At 49.1% G+C, this 14,350-nt stretch overlaps 1 protein-coding gene and 1 pseudogene across 2 annotated transcripts; one reads left to right on the top strand and one right to left on the bottom strand.

Moving 5' to 3' along the window:
* Positions 1-1,562: 1,562 nt before the first annotated feature.
* On the top strand, positions 1,563-9,297 carry LOC136456987 (U-box domain-containing protein 6-like; annotated as a pseudogene).
* Positions 9,298-9,464: 167 nt separating this feature from the next.
* On the bottom strand, positions 9,465-14,123 carry LOC136456986 (transcription factor bHLH129-like). Of its 2 annotated transcripts, XM_066457020.1 has the most exons (6): positions 13,413-13,981; positions 10,721-11,076; positions 10,487-10,618; positions 10,292-10,357; positions 10,053-10,121; positions 9,465-9,847 (listed from the first exon to the last, which is right to left on the bottom strand). In XM_066457020.1, exons 1-6 carry the CDS (start codon positions 13,822-13,824, stop codon positions 9,794-9,796), a joined length of 1,089 nt encoding a protein of 362 aa, XP_066313117.1. In that variant the 5' UTR covers positions 13,825-13,981; the 3' UTR covers positions 9,465-9,793. The 2 variants fall into 2 exon arrangements, with proteins under 2 accessions (XP_066313117.1, XP_066313116.1); XM_066457019.1 differs by lacking the exon at positions 10,487-10,618 and having other exon boundaries at positions 13,413-14,123.
* Between the last annotated feature and the right edge of the window lie 227 nt (positions 14,124-14,350).

Below are 14,350 nucleotides of genomic sequence, written 5' to 3'. Positions count from 1 at the left end.
GGCCAATAATTCCCTCCAGGGCCTCGGCAGTTTGCTGCAGGGGCTCGGCAGCCTGAGGATCCATGTCCGCCGAGCCCCCCGCGATGGCTCGGCCTCGGCACCTGCAGAGCCGCAGCTCCCTACGACGTCATCACACGATGACCTGCACGTCGCCCGGACTGGGCAGGGGTTACCCGCCACTGTACTAACCACCATGCACATGGTTGACGCCCATGCCTCACTGTGCTGCCAACTCCTGCTCCGAGGACAACGCAGCGTGGGGAACCACGTCTGGGCTACTGTGGCCTCGGAATCAGTACCCAGGACCAATAATTCCCTCCAAGGCCTCGGCAGTTGGCTTTAGGGGCTCGGCAGCCTGAGGATCCATGTCCGCCGAGCCCCCCGCGATGGCTCGGCCTCGGCATCTGCAGAGCCACAGCTCCCTACGACGCCATCGCACGGTGACCAGCACGTCGCCCGCCGTGTCCTGCATCAAGCTGTACTGGAGCCCCACGACGCATAAGATCAAGTATGACCGGCGCGTCACTTCTGCACGACAAGGACAGGGCCACTCCATCGACCATACCACAACAGTGGCCGGCTACAGGACTCGGACACGCCACCCCCATTTTTAGAAGCACTATGTAGCAACATATGTACGTTCCCGGTTCTCCCTTAGAGTATAAAAGGGAGGGACCGGGGCCATTTCTGGGGGGGCAACGGGCAGAAAGACGAACACACCGATAGAACTACACACTTCTACGCTGCTTGGGAACAACGCCTCAAGCGGCCCGCGCCACCCTCGCCGAGACCCGGGGCTAGCTCCCTCTCTCACCTAGCTTGTAACCCCCTACTACGAGCACTCCGGTGCAAGGAATACAAGATCGATCTCTCAGACTGGACGTAGGGCCTCGATTGCCTGAACCAGTATAAACCTTGTGTCTCTTTGCATCACCATCCGGGATTAGGGGCACGCAGCACAAATTCACTCGTTGGTTGAGGGACCCCCGGTTCCAAAACACCGACACACGCGGACTAGCGGGAGAAGGCTGCGCCGAGGTGAAGCCGTGCCGGCGGCGACCGGCGGGGCCTGGTCACACGACGCTCTTGGGTTGGGGGGAGGAGCAGGGCGACCGCAAGCGGCGGCCCGATCGCGCCGGTGGCCGTCGTCCTTACCGCATCGACGGAGGGAGAGAGAGAGCGGAGAGGAGAGAGAAGGGGAAGGAGAAGCTAGGGAAGGAGAAGCAAAACCCAATATATATTTGTCTCATTGGATTCGAACGAGAAGCCGGAGAAGCCAAAAGTAGGCAATGGAGAAGTCAGTAGAAGCTAGAGAGAAATAACGAGAAGCTGCTGTCCGCAGAATCCTGCTCCAAACACTCAGAACCACTGTGATTGGAGATCTGAGGGCAATTGGATTTTAGGATGGTGTGGAGTGGTGTTCTGTAGAGCCGTAGAGGAGCGCTACGGGATATTCCGGAGGTTAAAACATAAAAAATATAAAAACGCATTATTTCACTCCCCCGGGCTCAGACCCTGAAATCAGATAAAATCCACTCTCAGCTCCAACTTCCCCCACTCTCTATTATTCTTCCTTCCTTCTCTCTCTCTCTCTCTCCTCCCCCACCGCCCCACGCTCTTCCCCCTCCTCCCTCGTCGCCGGTGACCCCTGCGGAGCCGCGTGGATACCTCGCCGGGGAGATCTGTCTGCCGTCTCTGCGGGCAGGTATCAAAGCCGGAGCGTGGTTACTGGCAAGCACTGCATTCGGCCTCCCCGCTCCTCCTCCACGCGCGCGCCCGGCCTCCCTACAAGGCTCTGGCTCTGAAGACTTCTGAAGACTAAACCAAGCTCCCTGCGCTGCTACGCAACGCGGCCGACCCTTCCTTCCGCCGATACTACCCGTGCTGGATCCTCTGTCTAGTGCTGCCGCTGCCGGCGCTTCTCATCCTCACTCTAGCGGAGTGGAGATCCGTCCGGCCGTGGATTGATTTCTTCTTTTCTGGGTGAGTGGTCTTAGCTTGTTTGAGTGGATGCTCGGAGAGGTTGTTTCCTTGGAACTCATCCTTCGCTGTGGCCATGAGCAATCAAATCGAGCATTAAGTTGTGGATTTATGTTTTCCGTCGCGCTAGGTCCGACTAATCCCGTTCATCCATCTGTGCCTCGGCTAGGTTCTTCAGCGCGCAAGATCGTTCTCTCCCTGCCCCCACCCAAAAAAAAGTCCCATGGCCCACGCTAAAAGTCCATCCCTGAACCTGCCGACATCATATTTTTCTTCTTCTTTTATTTTTGGGCACAAGAATAGTCAAATGCTGCTCACTGGGTACATTGGCGCCTTAGATTTGTTCAAAAATGTGTGAATTTGGTAAAGAAAAAAAAATTATTGGGCTCCAAGTGGCTGGAAATCTCAAAATTTGCAGAGGGAACGTCCCTTTCAGTGGGCTGTTTATTGTTTACGGGAGCCAAAATTTATTCTTCGTGAACAGTGTATTGCGGGCTTGCGAGTAGATTTTAACTCTTCCATTTCTGCTAGTAATAGCTGGACATTTGATTTGCCCCATTCTACAATGTCCAGCCCTGTTCTTTCCTTTTAGCCTAAGAAAAAGCCTTGAGAAATATTCAGAGTGAAATGCTAATGTTATCTGTTTTTCTTGTGATTCTTGCAGTCAGATGTTGGAGCTCAGGTAGTAGCCAACGATGGAAGCAATGGAGGCCGAAGAAGGTCCTTTTCTGGCTAATGATGCCAAGGTATCATCTTTACAGTGAATATGTCTGTATTCCTGTTAATCTGTTGCTTGCCTACCTTTGTACAGTACATCTTAAAAACCTGTTATGTTTGTTGATCAATGAGAGTTACCTTTTCTTTTCCATATTCTTTAGGTAGTATTTGTTTCAATGGTTAGTACAATCACAACGCTTTGATTTCTATAAGGTTCCTTTTTCTTTAAAAACTAATTTGTACTGTATTGAGCAAACACTATACTTGTACTGTATTAAGTTACTGGGACCTTATAGCTTTCCGTTTTGTGATTTGCTTAATTTTGCAGCGAATCTGAAGAAATTTTGTTTTTTTATGCAGTTGCACGCAGGAATTTGTAGAGCATTTCATCCTTCTGTATCTAAGCTTTCCGCCATTTTCCCCTTTATCGAAGCATCAAGACCCAGAAGCAAGTCTGGTATACAGGCATTGTGTTCACTACATGTAGCTCTTGATAAAGCCAAAGGGCTTCTTCAACATTGTGCAGACTGCAGCAGACTCTACTTGGTAACTTCTTTATTCCCCTTGCCCTACTACTACTGCAACAAACTTATTTCATTTGTAAGGCATTTCTTCTGGAAATTTTTGCAATCGGATCAATTTTTTAATAGATATTATATTTCACTTGTAGGCCATCACTTCGGAAACTGTGCTTTTGAAGTTTGAGAAGTCTAGAAGCCAGCTTCAGGAGAGTCTAAGGCGCGCTGGAAGCATAGTAACAGAAGATATCGGCTATAAGGTATATTGTGCAGAAAACTCATGTAGTCAATATCTTTGGTTCACCAATCTTTCACGTTTTGCTTTTGTGGCTTATGGTTTTGCGATTATTACAGTGCATAGTATGTACTGACATCCTGGACATGTTTCTGTACAGATTGTGGAGATTGTTGGTGAGCTGGAGGAAATTGTTTTTACATTGGATAGATCAGAGAAGGAAACTGGTGACGAGCTGATCAATTTGCTCCAGAGAAACAATAAAACAAATGGTTCCAGTGATAGTGGGGAGCTTGAGGTCTTCCATATGTCTGCTCTTAAATTGGGAATTACATCTTCTAGGGCAGCACTCACCGAGAGAAGAGCCCTTAAGAAGCTAATTGAGAAGGCTCGTTCTGATGAAGACAAGCGGAAGGAGCTTGTTGTGTCATACTTGTACAATCTCATGAGGAAGTACTCAAAGTTCTTCAGAAGTGAGACTGGTGATGATACAGATTCTCAGGGATCGTCTCCATGCTCGCCAACAGTATTAGGCATGGATGATATGTATGGGCCGTACAGCAATGGTCGGGCATTCAGTAGACAGCTTTCAAGCATTCAGTCGTTCAATTCAAGGTTTGGATCTTTCAATTCTAGGCTTGGATCATTCAATTGCAGACGTGGTGGTGGTCCAAGGTCTGAGAATATGTCAATCCCTCCTGAAGAGCTTAGGTGCCCTATTTCGTTACAACTCATGTATGATCCAGTCATCATTTCATCTGGGCAGACTTATGAGCGTATTTGCATTGAGAAATGGTTCAATGATGGTCACAGCACATGTCCTAAAACACAGCAGCAACTTGCCCACCTGTCATTGACTCCAAACTACTGTGTTAAGGCCCTGATTGCCAGCTGGTGTGATCTGAACGATTTTCCAGTTCCTGATGGTCCACCAGGAACTTTTGATGTAAATTGGAGGCTTGCTTCCTCTGACACTGAGGCTACAGGTTGTGTGTCTGTTGAAAGTTTTGATTGTACTAATGCAAAGAGTGTCAAGCTTGTCCCAATGGAGACTGTTAGAAAGGAGGAGCCAGCAAACAGTGAATCGGGGACGCTGGATGACAGCTCTTGTAATGATTTCGATTTGAACGAGGGCTATGGGAACTTGCTGCTGTTGCTTCATGAAAGAAGTAACATGAACAAGCAGTGCAGGTTGGTGGAGCAGATAAGGTATCTTTTGAAAGACGACGAGGAAGCAAGGATCCAGCTGGGCTCAAATGGCTTTGCCGAGGCACTGGTTGAGTTCTTGAGGAATGCTGTGAATGATGGAAATGAGAAGGCACAAGAAGTTGGTGCAATGGCTCTTTTCAATCTTGCAGTCAACAATAACAGGTATTATTTCCTAGTTGTGTGGTGCTCGCTGATTGTTGCTAGTTGAAAATACGCACTTAAACTTAGTGAAGTATTTTTGCCTAGTATTTTTCTTATCAAAACCGTTTCTTATTTCAGAAACAAGGGACTCCTGTTATCTGCTGGAGTCGCCGATCTACTTGAACAGATGATATCGAATCAACTCCTATCTGGTCCTGCCACAGCACTCTACCTTAATCTCTCCTGCCTTCCTGATGCAAAGGCCGTCATTGGTTCGAGCCAGGCCGTGCCATTCCTAGTCGACCAGTCTGTATAGCCATGATGCCAGCGACACGAAAGGAAGCTCCTGCAAGCATGACGCCTTGTACACGCTGTACAACCTCTCGAATCACCAGGCCAGCGTCCCGGCGCTTCTAACCGCAGGCATTGTGGATGCTCTCCACTGCCTCGTCACGGACTCTCCAGAGTCGGAGGGGCTTGGTTGGACAGAGAAGGCTCTTGCGGTGCTCATCAGCCTCGCAGCCACCCAAGCTGGCAGGAAGGAGATCATGTCCTCCCCCGGTTTGGTAAGCACGCTAGCGACACTGCTGGACACAGGCGAGCCGACGGAACAGGAGCAGGCGGTGTCGTGCCTCCTGGTGATGTGCAGCGCCGACGATAAGTGCATCGTGCCGGTGCTCCAGGAAGGGGTGGTTCCGTCCCTGGTCTCCATCTCGGCGGCCGGGACGGGGAGGGGCAGGGAGAAGGCCCAGAAGCTCCTGAAGTTGTTCAGGGAGCAGAGGCAGCGGGATGCGCCGCCGCCCCAGCAGCCCCAGCAGCAGCAGCAGCTGCTGCAGAGCCAGCTGGCGGAGGGCGGGAACGGCGGCGGCGGCGCTATCGTGTGCCACCGGGAATCGAAGCCGCTGTGCAAGTCCAAGTCCAGGAAGCTGGGCAGGACGCTGAGCTCACTGTGGAAGAACAGGGGTTTCTCGCTGTACCAGTGCTAGGGTGCTAGAGTAGTGTTTGAGTTGATGAGTGGGTATGTACATCATCTTCTGTCTTGTTTTTCCACCTGGTCTTTTTCTTCTTCTTCATCTCGGGGTTATTGTTTTGTTTGGGATGAAAAAGAGAGTAAAAACCTTGATGTTCTTCCCCCCCTCCTCGGTGGGGGGTGATGTAGGGCATTTTCCAGTTTGTCAAGAGATGTGTACAGTTGTTTCTTCTTCAGTCTCTGATACTCTACCCCCTTTTCAGATCAGACGCTTCTCCCCCTTGAAAACGCAACACGACTTGCAGCTTGCAAGCAACTGGTTGTTTCTCCAGCCTTAATGATGACTCTTTGCACGAAGATTAGATAGTACTAGTACTTGTGGGAACTAAGCTTACGTCATGTTCGTTTAAACTTACGGGCCTAGCTTATGAGTCACGGTACAGTGTTTCTATGACGGATAAGTTCAAGCAAACAAGACGTGCCCCATGGCTGCGTGTAGCGACAAAAACCTAACCTGAGAACAGGCTTGCTCCATGGCTGACTGAGATCACTGAAAGACAGGTGATGCTCCAGAAATCTGCTGGCTAGGCTAGCGCACTGCTGCGTGTGGCGACAATGTAGGGTTGGGTAAGATTGACAGCAAGTGAGGCGAGCAGAGCTGGAGAAGGACAATGACACCAGGTCGCAGATGAAAGGGAAATAATGGCATCCGCACATCCTGCCGACAGGAACGAACGTACGGAGCTGAGAGCCACACGGAATCGACGCCATGCTCGTTGGCGCCTCGGCCCCGACATCACAGGGCCACCAAGGGCCAGTTTGGTTGCCGAGATTTTTGGCAAAATGACACAGTAGTGTTTTCGTTGTTATTTGGTAATTAGTGTCCGATCATAATTTAATTAGGTTTAAAAAATTCGTCTCGTGGATTTCATCTAAACTGTGTAATTAGTTTTATTTTTATTTACATTTAATGCTTCATGCATGCGTCCAAAGATTCGATGTGACGAAAAATCTTGAAAAATTTGACATTTTGGGAGGGAACTAAACAGGGCCCAAGGTGTTGGATCCATCGCCTTGCCTTTGCAGTTTGCGCAGCTCAGTCGATCAACTGCCCTCCTGCTGCTTTAATCTCCGTCCACCCACGACCACGAGGTTAATTTGGAAGCCACGGGTCAGGCGGTCATCAATTATTTGTGGCGGGAAAGCAAGAAGAGAGCAGGGCAGCGCAGCGGCAACGGCTCCGATCCGATCGGCCTGAAGGCAAGGCAAGGCGAGGCCTCCACGGCTCCACTCAATCGAGCGAGCGGTAGAATTTTTTTTGGAAGAGCAAAAGAGGCCCCCGCGGAAAAAGGCGTGCGCTGCGCACACCACGGCCGCGAGAGAATCCAATTCCAGCCCCACGTCCCCCCTCTGCCCGCTTTGTTTTACATTCCATTCCATCCCGTCCCATTTGCAGCTCCTTCCGTGCTCGCTGCGTCCTCCTGCTTCCACCCTTCCGTGCCCGGCACCGGCAGCCGGCAGGGGCAGGAGAGGATCGCCACCGCCGCCCCGGCCCCGGCGGATGTCGGATCGGGAGCTCCGCCCTCTGCGCTCCATCAGTATGTTCCAAGCGCCAATCATTCCCTGCGTGTTTCTTTCTAGCGCTAAGAATATGCTTCTTTCTTTTTGGTGGCGATCGGTGATCGAAAGCGGGCTGATGATTCCTTGCTCCTTCGGGTAGCGGTTCCTGGCTTGTTTATGGTTCAGAGATCGTTGGTTTTGGACGCGATCGGGAACAAAGTGGCTGCATCATTGCTGATTATACAAAAGACACCCTAACAATGATAAGCTACCAATGGTGTAGCAGCAATATGCCTTTTCTATCTCTACATATATTCCCTTTTCCACCAATCCTTTTGCTTGTGTATGTGTGTATAACGGTACACTATGGTAGCAGTTCTGAAGCTGCATCAGAGATCGAAGTGGGTCCTTGCTTTGCTAATAAAATCAGAGATCAGAAACCAGATCGACAAAACAAATAATCTCCACCTGAGAATCCACGCTACTAATCTTAAGTCTAAAGTAATACAACTTGTTTTCTTTATGTGCGGGCAATCCCCCATGGAGGTTTCAATCGTCAAGATGTTCTGGTTTACAGAACATACCTTATGAATTGCACTGACGCTGCCCTCACGTTTGATTACAGAAATCACAGGGGACGGTCGATGCCTGTTCAGGTCTGTCGCTTATGGCGCCTGCTTGAGGAGAGGAAAGCATCCTTCGAGCGACAGCGCCCAGAAGGAACTGGCTGACGAGCTTCGAGCCAAAGTGAGTGTCCATCACCTGGGCTTCTGATTATTATAAGTGCATCCTTGTTCGATGCATTTCGAAGGAATTCTGAAATGTTGCGCGTTGCGGTCTTCTTGTATTTCCACGTCTGTATTATTGTTAATCTGCTGTTGTGTCTGTTCCAGGTAGCTGACGAGTTTGTCAAGAGAAGAGGAGACACTGAATGGTTTCATCCTCTTTCCATTATTACTTTACTGATATATTGCCTGGACAATTTTTCTCCACTGGGAGTAAACAGGAAAAGAATATGTTCAAAATAATATATTCTCATACGGCTACTTTACACCTTTGTTGATAAAAATCTTTCAAAGTACTGTCATCCTTAAAATTCTATGTCAAAAGAATACGCTTTAGATTCAAATATACAAAGACTACTATGTCACATTAACTCTTTTTCGATGTTATAGGTTCCTTGAAGGCAACTTTGAGAATTATGTGAGACAGATGAGAAAGCCTCATGCTTGGGGAGGAGAACCTGAGCTGTTCATGTGTTCCCATGTTCTCAGGTTGGCGGCCAACTTATCTGTGCTAAGTGCAGCCTTTTGTTCATTATGGTCAGTGGGAACTAAGAAATGCTGCATTGCAGGATGCCCATCACCGTTTACATGTATACAAGCAGCTCTGATGGCCCTAGGATCATAGCAGAATATGGCCAGGAATATGGAAAGGACGATCCAGTCCGCGTTCTCTATGACGGTTATGGACACTACGACGCACTTCAGCCATCTGTTGTAAGAACACAATCAAGACTGTAAGTACAGCACTGTACAAAATCTGACAATAAGCAGACTTTGCACTGCTAAATTACATTGTGGCTTCAGTATTCTATTCTTATCTCGGAACCAATAACCCCCCTGTAAAATTGCAGGCGAGGTGTGTAGATTACCGGGGACTGCCGTACCTAAGCTTCTTCTATAGGACAGCTGCATAACTGTGAGCAGCTCAAGATTTAACGATGCTATTTTGCTCCAATTCGACACAACCATAGAGCAAATATGAAATTATACCTGGCTTGACTGTACCGACCTGTTCTGTTCTTCAACGTTTGATGTATAAATAAAAAAAAACTCGAGAACGAGTCAGAAAATCAGTTGAGTTACCTGGTACCATGCCCAGCATCAAGTGATCATGTAAAGTTTCCTCAATCATTTTGCACAACAGAATGCCTCTAGGGAGTTGGTATATGAGCGCGAGCAGAATATTCTTTTGTTCAATTTGATACAAAGGTTCTCTAGGAAGGCTGCATAAAAAAGCTGAATGCTCAAGTTCTCATCATCTTAAAATTCTCTTGGACTTGTATAGGATGCCATGAATGTTCAGTGCGCATACTGGTTCTGAGTTACGGTCGTGTCAAAATCTAGTAATCTGCAAAAATGAGCTCGGTGAAACATGAGCACACATGATATTCCTACAATAATTTCATCAGCAACAATCCCAATTGCGTTGAAAGGGAGGACTTTTTACACATAAGCCACCGCGTCACAGTAATTAAATTACAATGGCCTACTTGTCATCTCCTAGTCTTGAAGCCGTTGACAATAAGTCACTAATCCATGGTACAACCAAGAAAGAGGAAGCTGAGTAAGCCGCTCGACATGTCACGCAGTTCTGCAGCCTGATCTTCTGAAGCAACAACTCTGGTTTGACAATCGCATTGTTACAACATAAAACCCTCCTCCATCTGCTTCTCCAGCATCAGCAGCTCTTGTTGCCAAGGCAACAACAGTTTGCTTGGTCGTGTTTTAGCTTCTGCAAGGACCCATTTTTAGCATAGTAAGAGAGATATTTTTGTTTGTAGGTACGGCACAAATATTAGTTGGTTTGAAAACAAGTGGAATAGTAGCTGACTACAGCTACACGTGTCAACAATAAATGGGGCCTGGCTGGCTGTGTTAATTTATCTAGCGAAGGACTTCTGAAATGTGCAGCGCGTTGCACATCAAGGGATGCGTACCTCAACTTGGTCCTTGAGCTCTTTGATGTAATCTACAGCAAGATCCAACATGTCCGACGTATGTGTTTGCTGCACATTCAGGAGAAACACTAATAAACACACTGAAGAAATGGAAAGCCACAAACAACGAGAACTGCTCGACTCAGTTGTTTATCGAGTCTTGAGTTTCAGCAATTCCACGGGAATAACCTACGGATGATAATGGCTATGGCTTATTGCAATTAATCAGCTTAATTTACCTTGTCCATGTTGGGCACAAGATCTAGCAGCTTCTTCAGCCTCTTGCTAATCCTTGTTCTTCTTTCCTGAACGTCAATCAACAAGGAAAACAAAATTGATTTCAGTTTTGACATCCAATGTCAAAGTTGCATTGACAGCATTGCATACTTTGATACTACTAGCGCTTTAGCAAATGAGTTGGGAACTGAACCAACCCTCTCAGCAATGCTCCGCGGGTGAGTTGCGCAGCCACGCTTAGCACGGACTCTGCAGGCGACGGAGTCCTGCTGCAGCTGCAGGTAGTCGTCCATGCCGGGCAGCTCCAAGGACGAGTTGGACAAGCCGAACTGGACATACATAGCAAGCAAAAACAGCGTACTCCCATCAGCACGGAACCACACCATCGATGATGCCGGGGCACGGCAAGGCAAGAGCGGGCGCGCGCTGACCTGCGAGTCGATGTTGCTGAAGCTGGTGACCATGTCATCGGCGGGGTCCACCTTGGGCTTCTTGCTGGGGGACGAGAACATGATGGAGTTGGTGTCGTCCCAGGAGCTGACGGAGAAGTTCATGGAGAGGTAGGAGGAGGACTGCGCCTGAGCGCCGCCGCCGCCGTCGCTGGAGCTGTTGCATCCGCCGGCGACGATGCTCTCCCCGATGTCGGGTATCATCCCCATCTCGGAGATCTGCGGCAGGTCCTGCCTGGAGAAGCTCCACTGCGAGCTGAGCTGCCTGTGGCCCTGAGCCATCGCGGCGTCGGTGCCCGCCTGCGAGTAGCTCCCCATCCCTCCGGTCGCGGCCATTCCTGCATCAGAAAGAATTAACACGTCAGCTGTGCTCGTGCATGTCGCAACTCGCAAGACCCAACCATCTGTTCTGTTCATCAGAATCGAAATGATGACTCAAGAGGAAGCAGCTTAACCGTTCGTGGTGTTTGAAGTAAAAAAGGCATCCTTTTGTATAATTATTTAGTCATTGACGCTGTTTTTTTAATAATTCCTTTCATTTTAAGGGGGGAAACATTTTACCATTGCTAGAAAGATTTGTTCCCCGAAAGCTGGCTGTTGCCATCGATCTTTTTATGCTATATAAGGCTGACGTGTTCCACACAACTCCCACTGTCCTAGAATCTCGCTTTCCAAAAAGTATTTTTTTAACTTTGATTAATTATATATAAAAGAATATTAATATTTATAATATATAATTAGTACTCTCTCCATACTTAAAAATGAAGTTGTTTTGGATAAGGCTTGGGTCAAACATTAGGAATATAAATCATGAATAACTTTTAAGTTGTTGAGTTTGAAAATGTGAAAACCATATGTATAGATTTGTTTTGAAAAATACTTTCACAAAAATTTACATATATCATTTTTTGATAAATATCTTTATAAAAATAAGTAGTCAAAGTTATGATTTGGAGACCGTGTCACTGTCAAAACGACTTCATTTTTTTTAGTATGAAGGAAGTATCATTAGATAGATCGTTGAATATACTATCAAAATAAATTTATTTAGAGATATAAATATTGCACGTATTTTCTATAAATCTAGTAAAAGTTGAGAAAGTTTGATCAACATGTATTCCATAATGTCGTCTATTTTGGGATGGAAGGAGTACGTGCTGGCAAAATGCTAGAAATGAATTTTCAAACCCAACAAGACGTCAAGACCGTATTATTAATTCGGTTTCGCGATTTTCTTCTAGTGGAAAAGTCGTTGGAGGAATGGTGCGACAGGTGACAATCGGCGCCCAGGTTCTCGCCGTTGCTACGTCCGGATTCGCAATCGCAGCGGGACGGGCGGCCACGAACGGTCGCGTCACGTCACGAACGTCGGCAGCGGCCCCGAAATTGGAGGAATGTGCGAGAAGAAAATACTATTTCAGATGAACAATTTCAGATGAAAAAAAGAAACATATCAAAACAGATTTAAGTGCACAGGAACAGGGCCAGCATATACGAACCTGGATGGGAAAGGCCGCCTTTCCAAAACTCGAAAGAGCGGAGGGTCGGGACCCATACTACTACGCTTGGCCTGATCTGGTATTGGCCACGCCGATTTCAGTGCATTGCAACTGTCACTAGTCACTACCGAAGCCCAAAGGGCAAAGGCACCATTGTTAAAAAATTAAGGGCCTGTTTAGTTCCTAAAAATTTTTGCGCAGTACTCATCACATCGAATCTTACGGTACATGCATGGAATATTAAATGTAGACGAAAAAAAACTAATTGCACAGTTGGGTGAGAAATCGCGAGACGAAACTTTCGAACCTAATTAGTCTATAATTAGACACTAACTGCCAAATACAAATAAAAGTGCTACAGTAGCCAAAACCCAAAAAATTTTGCATCTAAACGCGCCCTAAAGCCGATAACATTGAATACTCATGCGTCCCTGGCGGTGATCGACTCGCGTCAGAATGACGAGTCAATGGTACGTATTGGTATGCGACGATGAGGTGATCAATACTCTAGACTACTCAATTACAGTAGGAATAACTGATTTGCGATAAACAGTAGGCGGAGTTTTGTTTGTTTAGGGCGTGTTTGTTGGATACCAAAGCTGCCCATGTTAAAGGTGGGTCATGACAGCTGTTTGGTTGACTGTTACGGCACGCCGAACTTTCGTAGCATCCTGCCTTATATGTCATAGATTTAATCTATTTTCGTGTCAAAAACTTACCACAAGTTTACCTTTAATTTTGCTCGTCACACTTTCTACGACAGCCACAGTTTATCAAAAGCTAGACGTGATCCCCCAACCCAACATACCCTTAATCTCGCATCATTGGAGCAACGACGACGCAACGCAATTGGCCGAGCAGAGCTGGAGAGGAGTATTATTCTACGGTCACCGGGCACATGCCAGCCACCCAAAGACTTAGACCAACATTTACCGCGCTGAGTACGGATCACTAGCTAGCTTAGCTGAAGCTGAAAGTGCAATAATTACAGTTACCGTCATATACTCTACGGAGTATGTAGTACTGGTAGTTACTGCTACTCCTACCTTGGATTCAAATTCAACGTGCTCCTAATTACTGTAAGCCGGAAACGATGACCGAGACGTGCGCCAGCAAGCACGAGCTGGATGGAGTAGGCAAGCGGGCAATCGGCGTGGCGAAGAGAGCATACGTACCGTGCGGGTCGGCCATGAGGCGGGAGAGCAGCCCGGCGGGGGAGCTGCTGTGGCGGAACAGCGGGGAGGCCGCCGGGGCCGCCGCCAGCGGGTGCTTCTGATGCTGTTGCTGCTGCTGCGGCGGCGGCGGAGGCACGCGGATCTCGCCGGAGCCGCCGTACGCACGCTCGAGGGGAGGCGGCCGTCCGCCGCCGTCGGTGCGGCAGCTGGACTCGCAGGAGGTGAGCCCCGAGGACTCGGCGGAGTAGAACCGGCTCACGGGCGGCGGCGCGGGGTCGCCGCGGGTCACGGACTCGGCGATGGCGGACAGGAGCGAGCCCGGCGCGGAGCCGTACCGCGCCAGCCCCTGCGCCTGCCCCGAGGGCGGCCGCATCGCCCCGTCCTGCGCCGGCGTCAGGCGGTTCAGGTTCATGGCTGGCTGCTGGCTGCTGGCTGCTGGCTCCGCGCGCGCGAACGATCGCTCGTGGAGTGTTGTTGCTACTGCTGCTCTGCTCGGCCCTGATCGATCCGGCTCCGCCTGCCTGCCTGTGGACTGTGGTGCGCGTGTGCGTGCAGTGCAAGCGAGGAGGATGTGCATGTGCGGTGGTGCGGGCGCGGTGGTCTGGCCTGGCTGCTGCTTTTGAGCGCGGCGTCCGGGGCCAGGGAGGATGGATCAAGGTCTCATGGATGGGCGGGTGCACCGCGTTTGGGGGGACCCACCCGAGAAGTACGACAGAGGGAAGTTGCGGCCTCTGGCGGAGCCGCGGAGTGGCGGGCGGGGTGTGAAGCGTACAGTACAGTGCAGGAGGACCGAGACCGGGGCGCCAGGTCAGCCGCAGGAGGAGCCACGTGCGTGCGAGCCGACATGCGTGCGTTCCCAATCGCGACCGGACTTGCTACTCTGCTGCTCTTTATCTCTCTGTTGGGCTTTCCGGGCCTGGGTCTAAAGGCCCGGTCCT

This window comes from Miscanthus floridulus, chromosome 6, assembly GCF_019320115.1.
Source record: "Miscanthus floridulus cultivar M001 chromosome 6, ASM1932011v1, whole genome shotgun sequence".
In the NCBI taxonomy this organism is placed as follows: domain Eukaryota; kingdom Viridiplantae; phylum Streptophyta; class Magnoliopsida; order Poales; family Poaceae; genus Miscanthus; species Miscanthus floridulus.
Note: the sequence above shows the minus strand (reverse complement) of the source record. Positions and strands in the feature narration are given on the sequence as shown.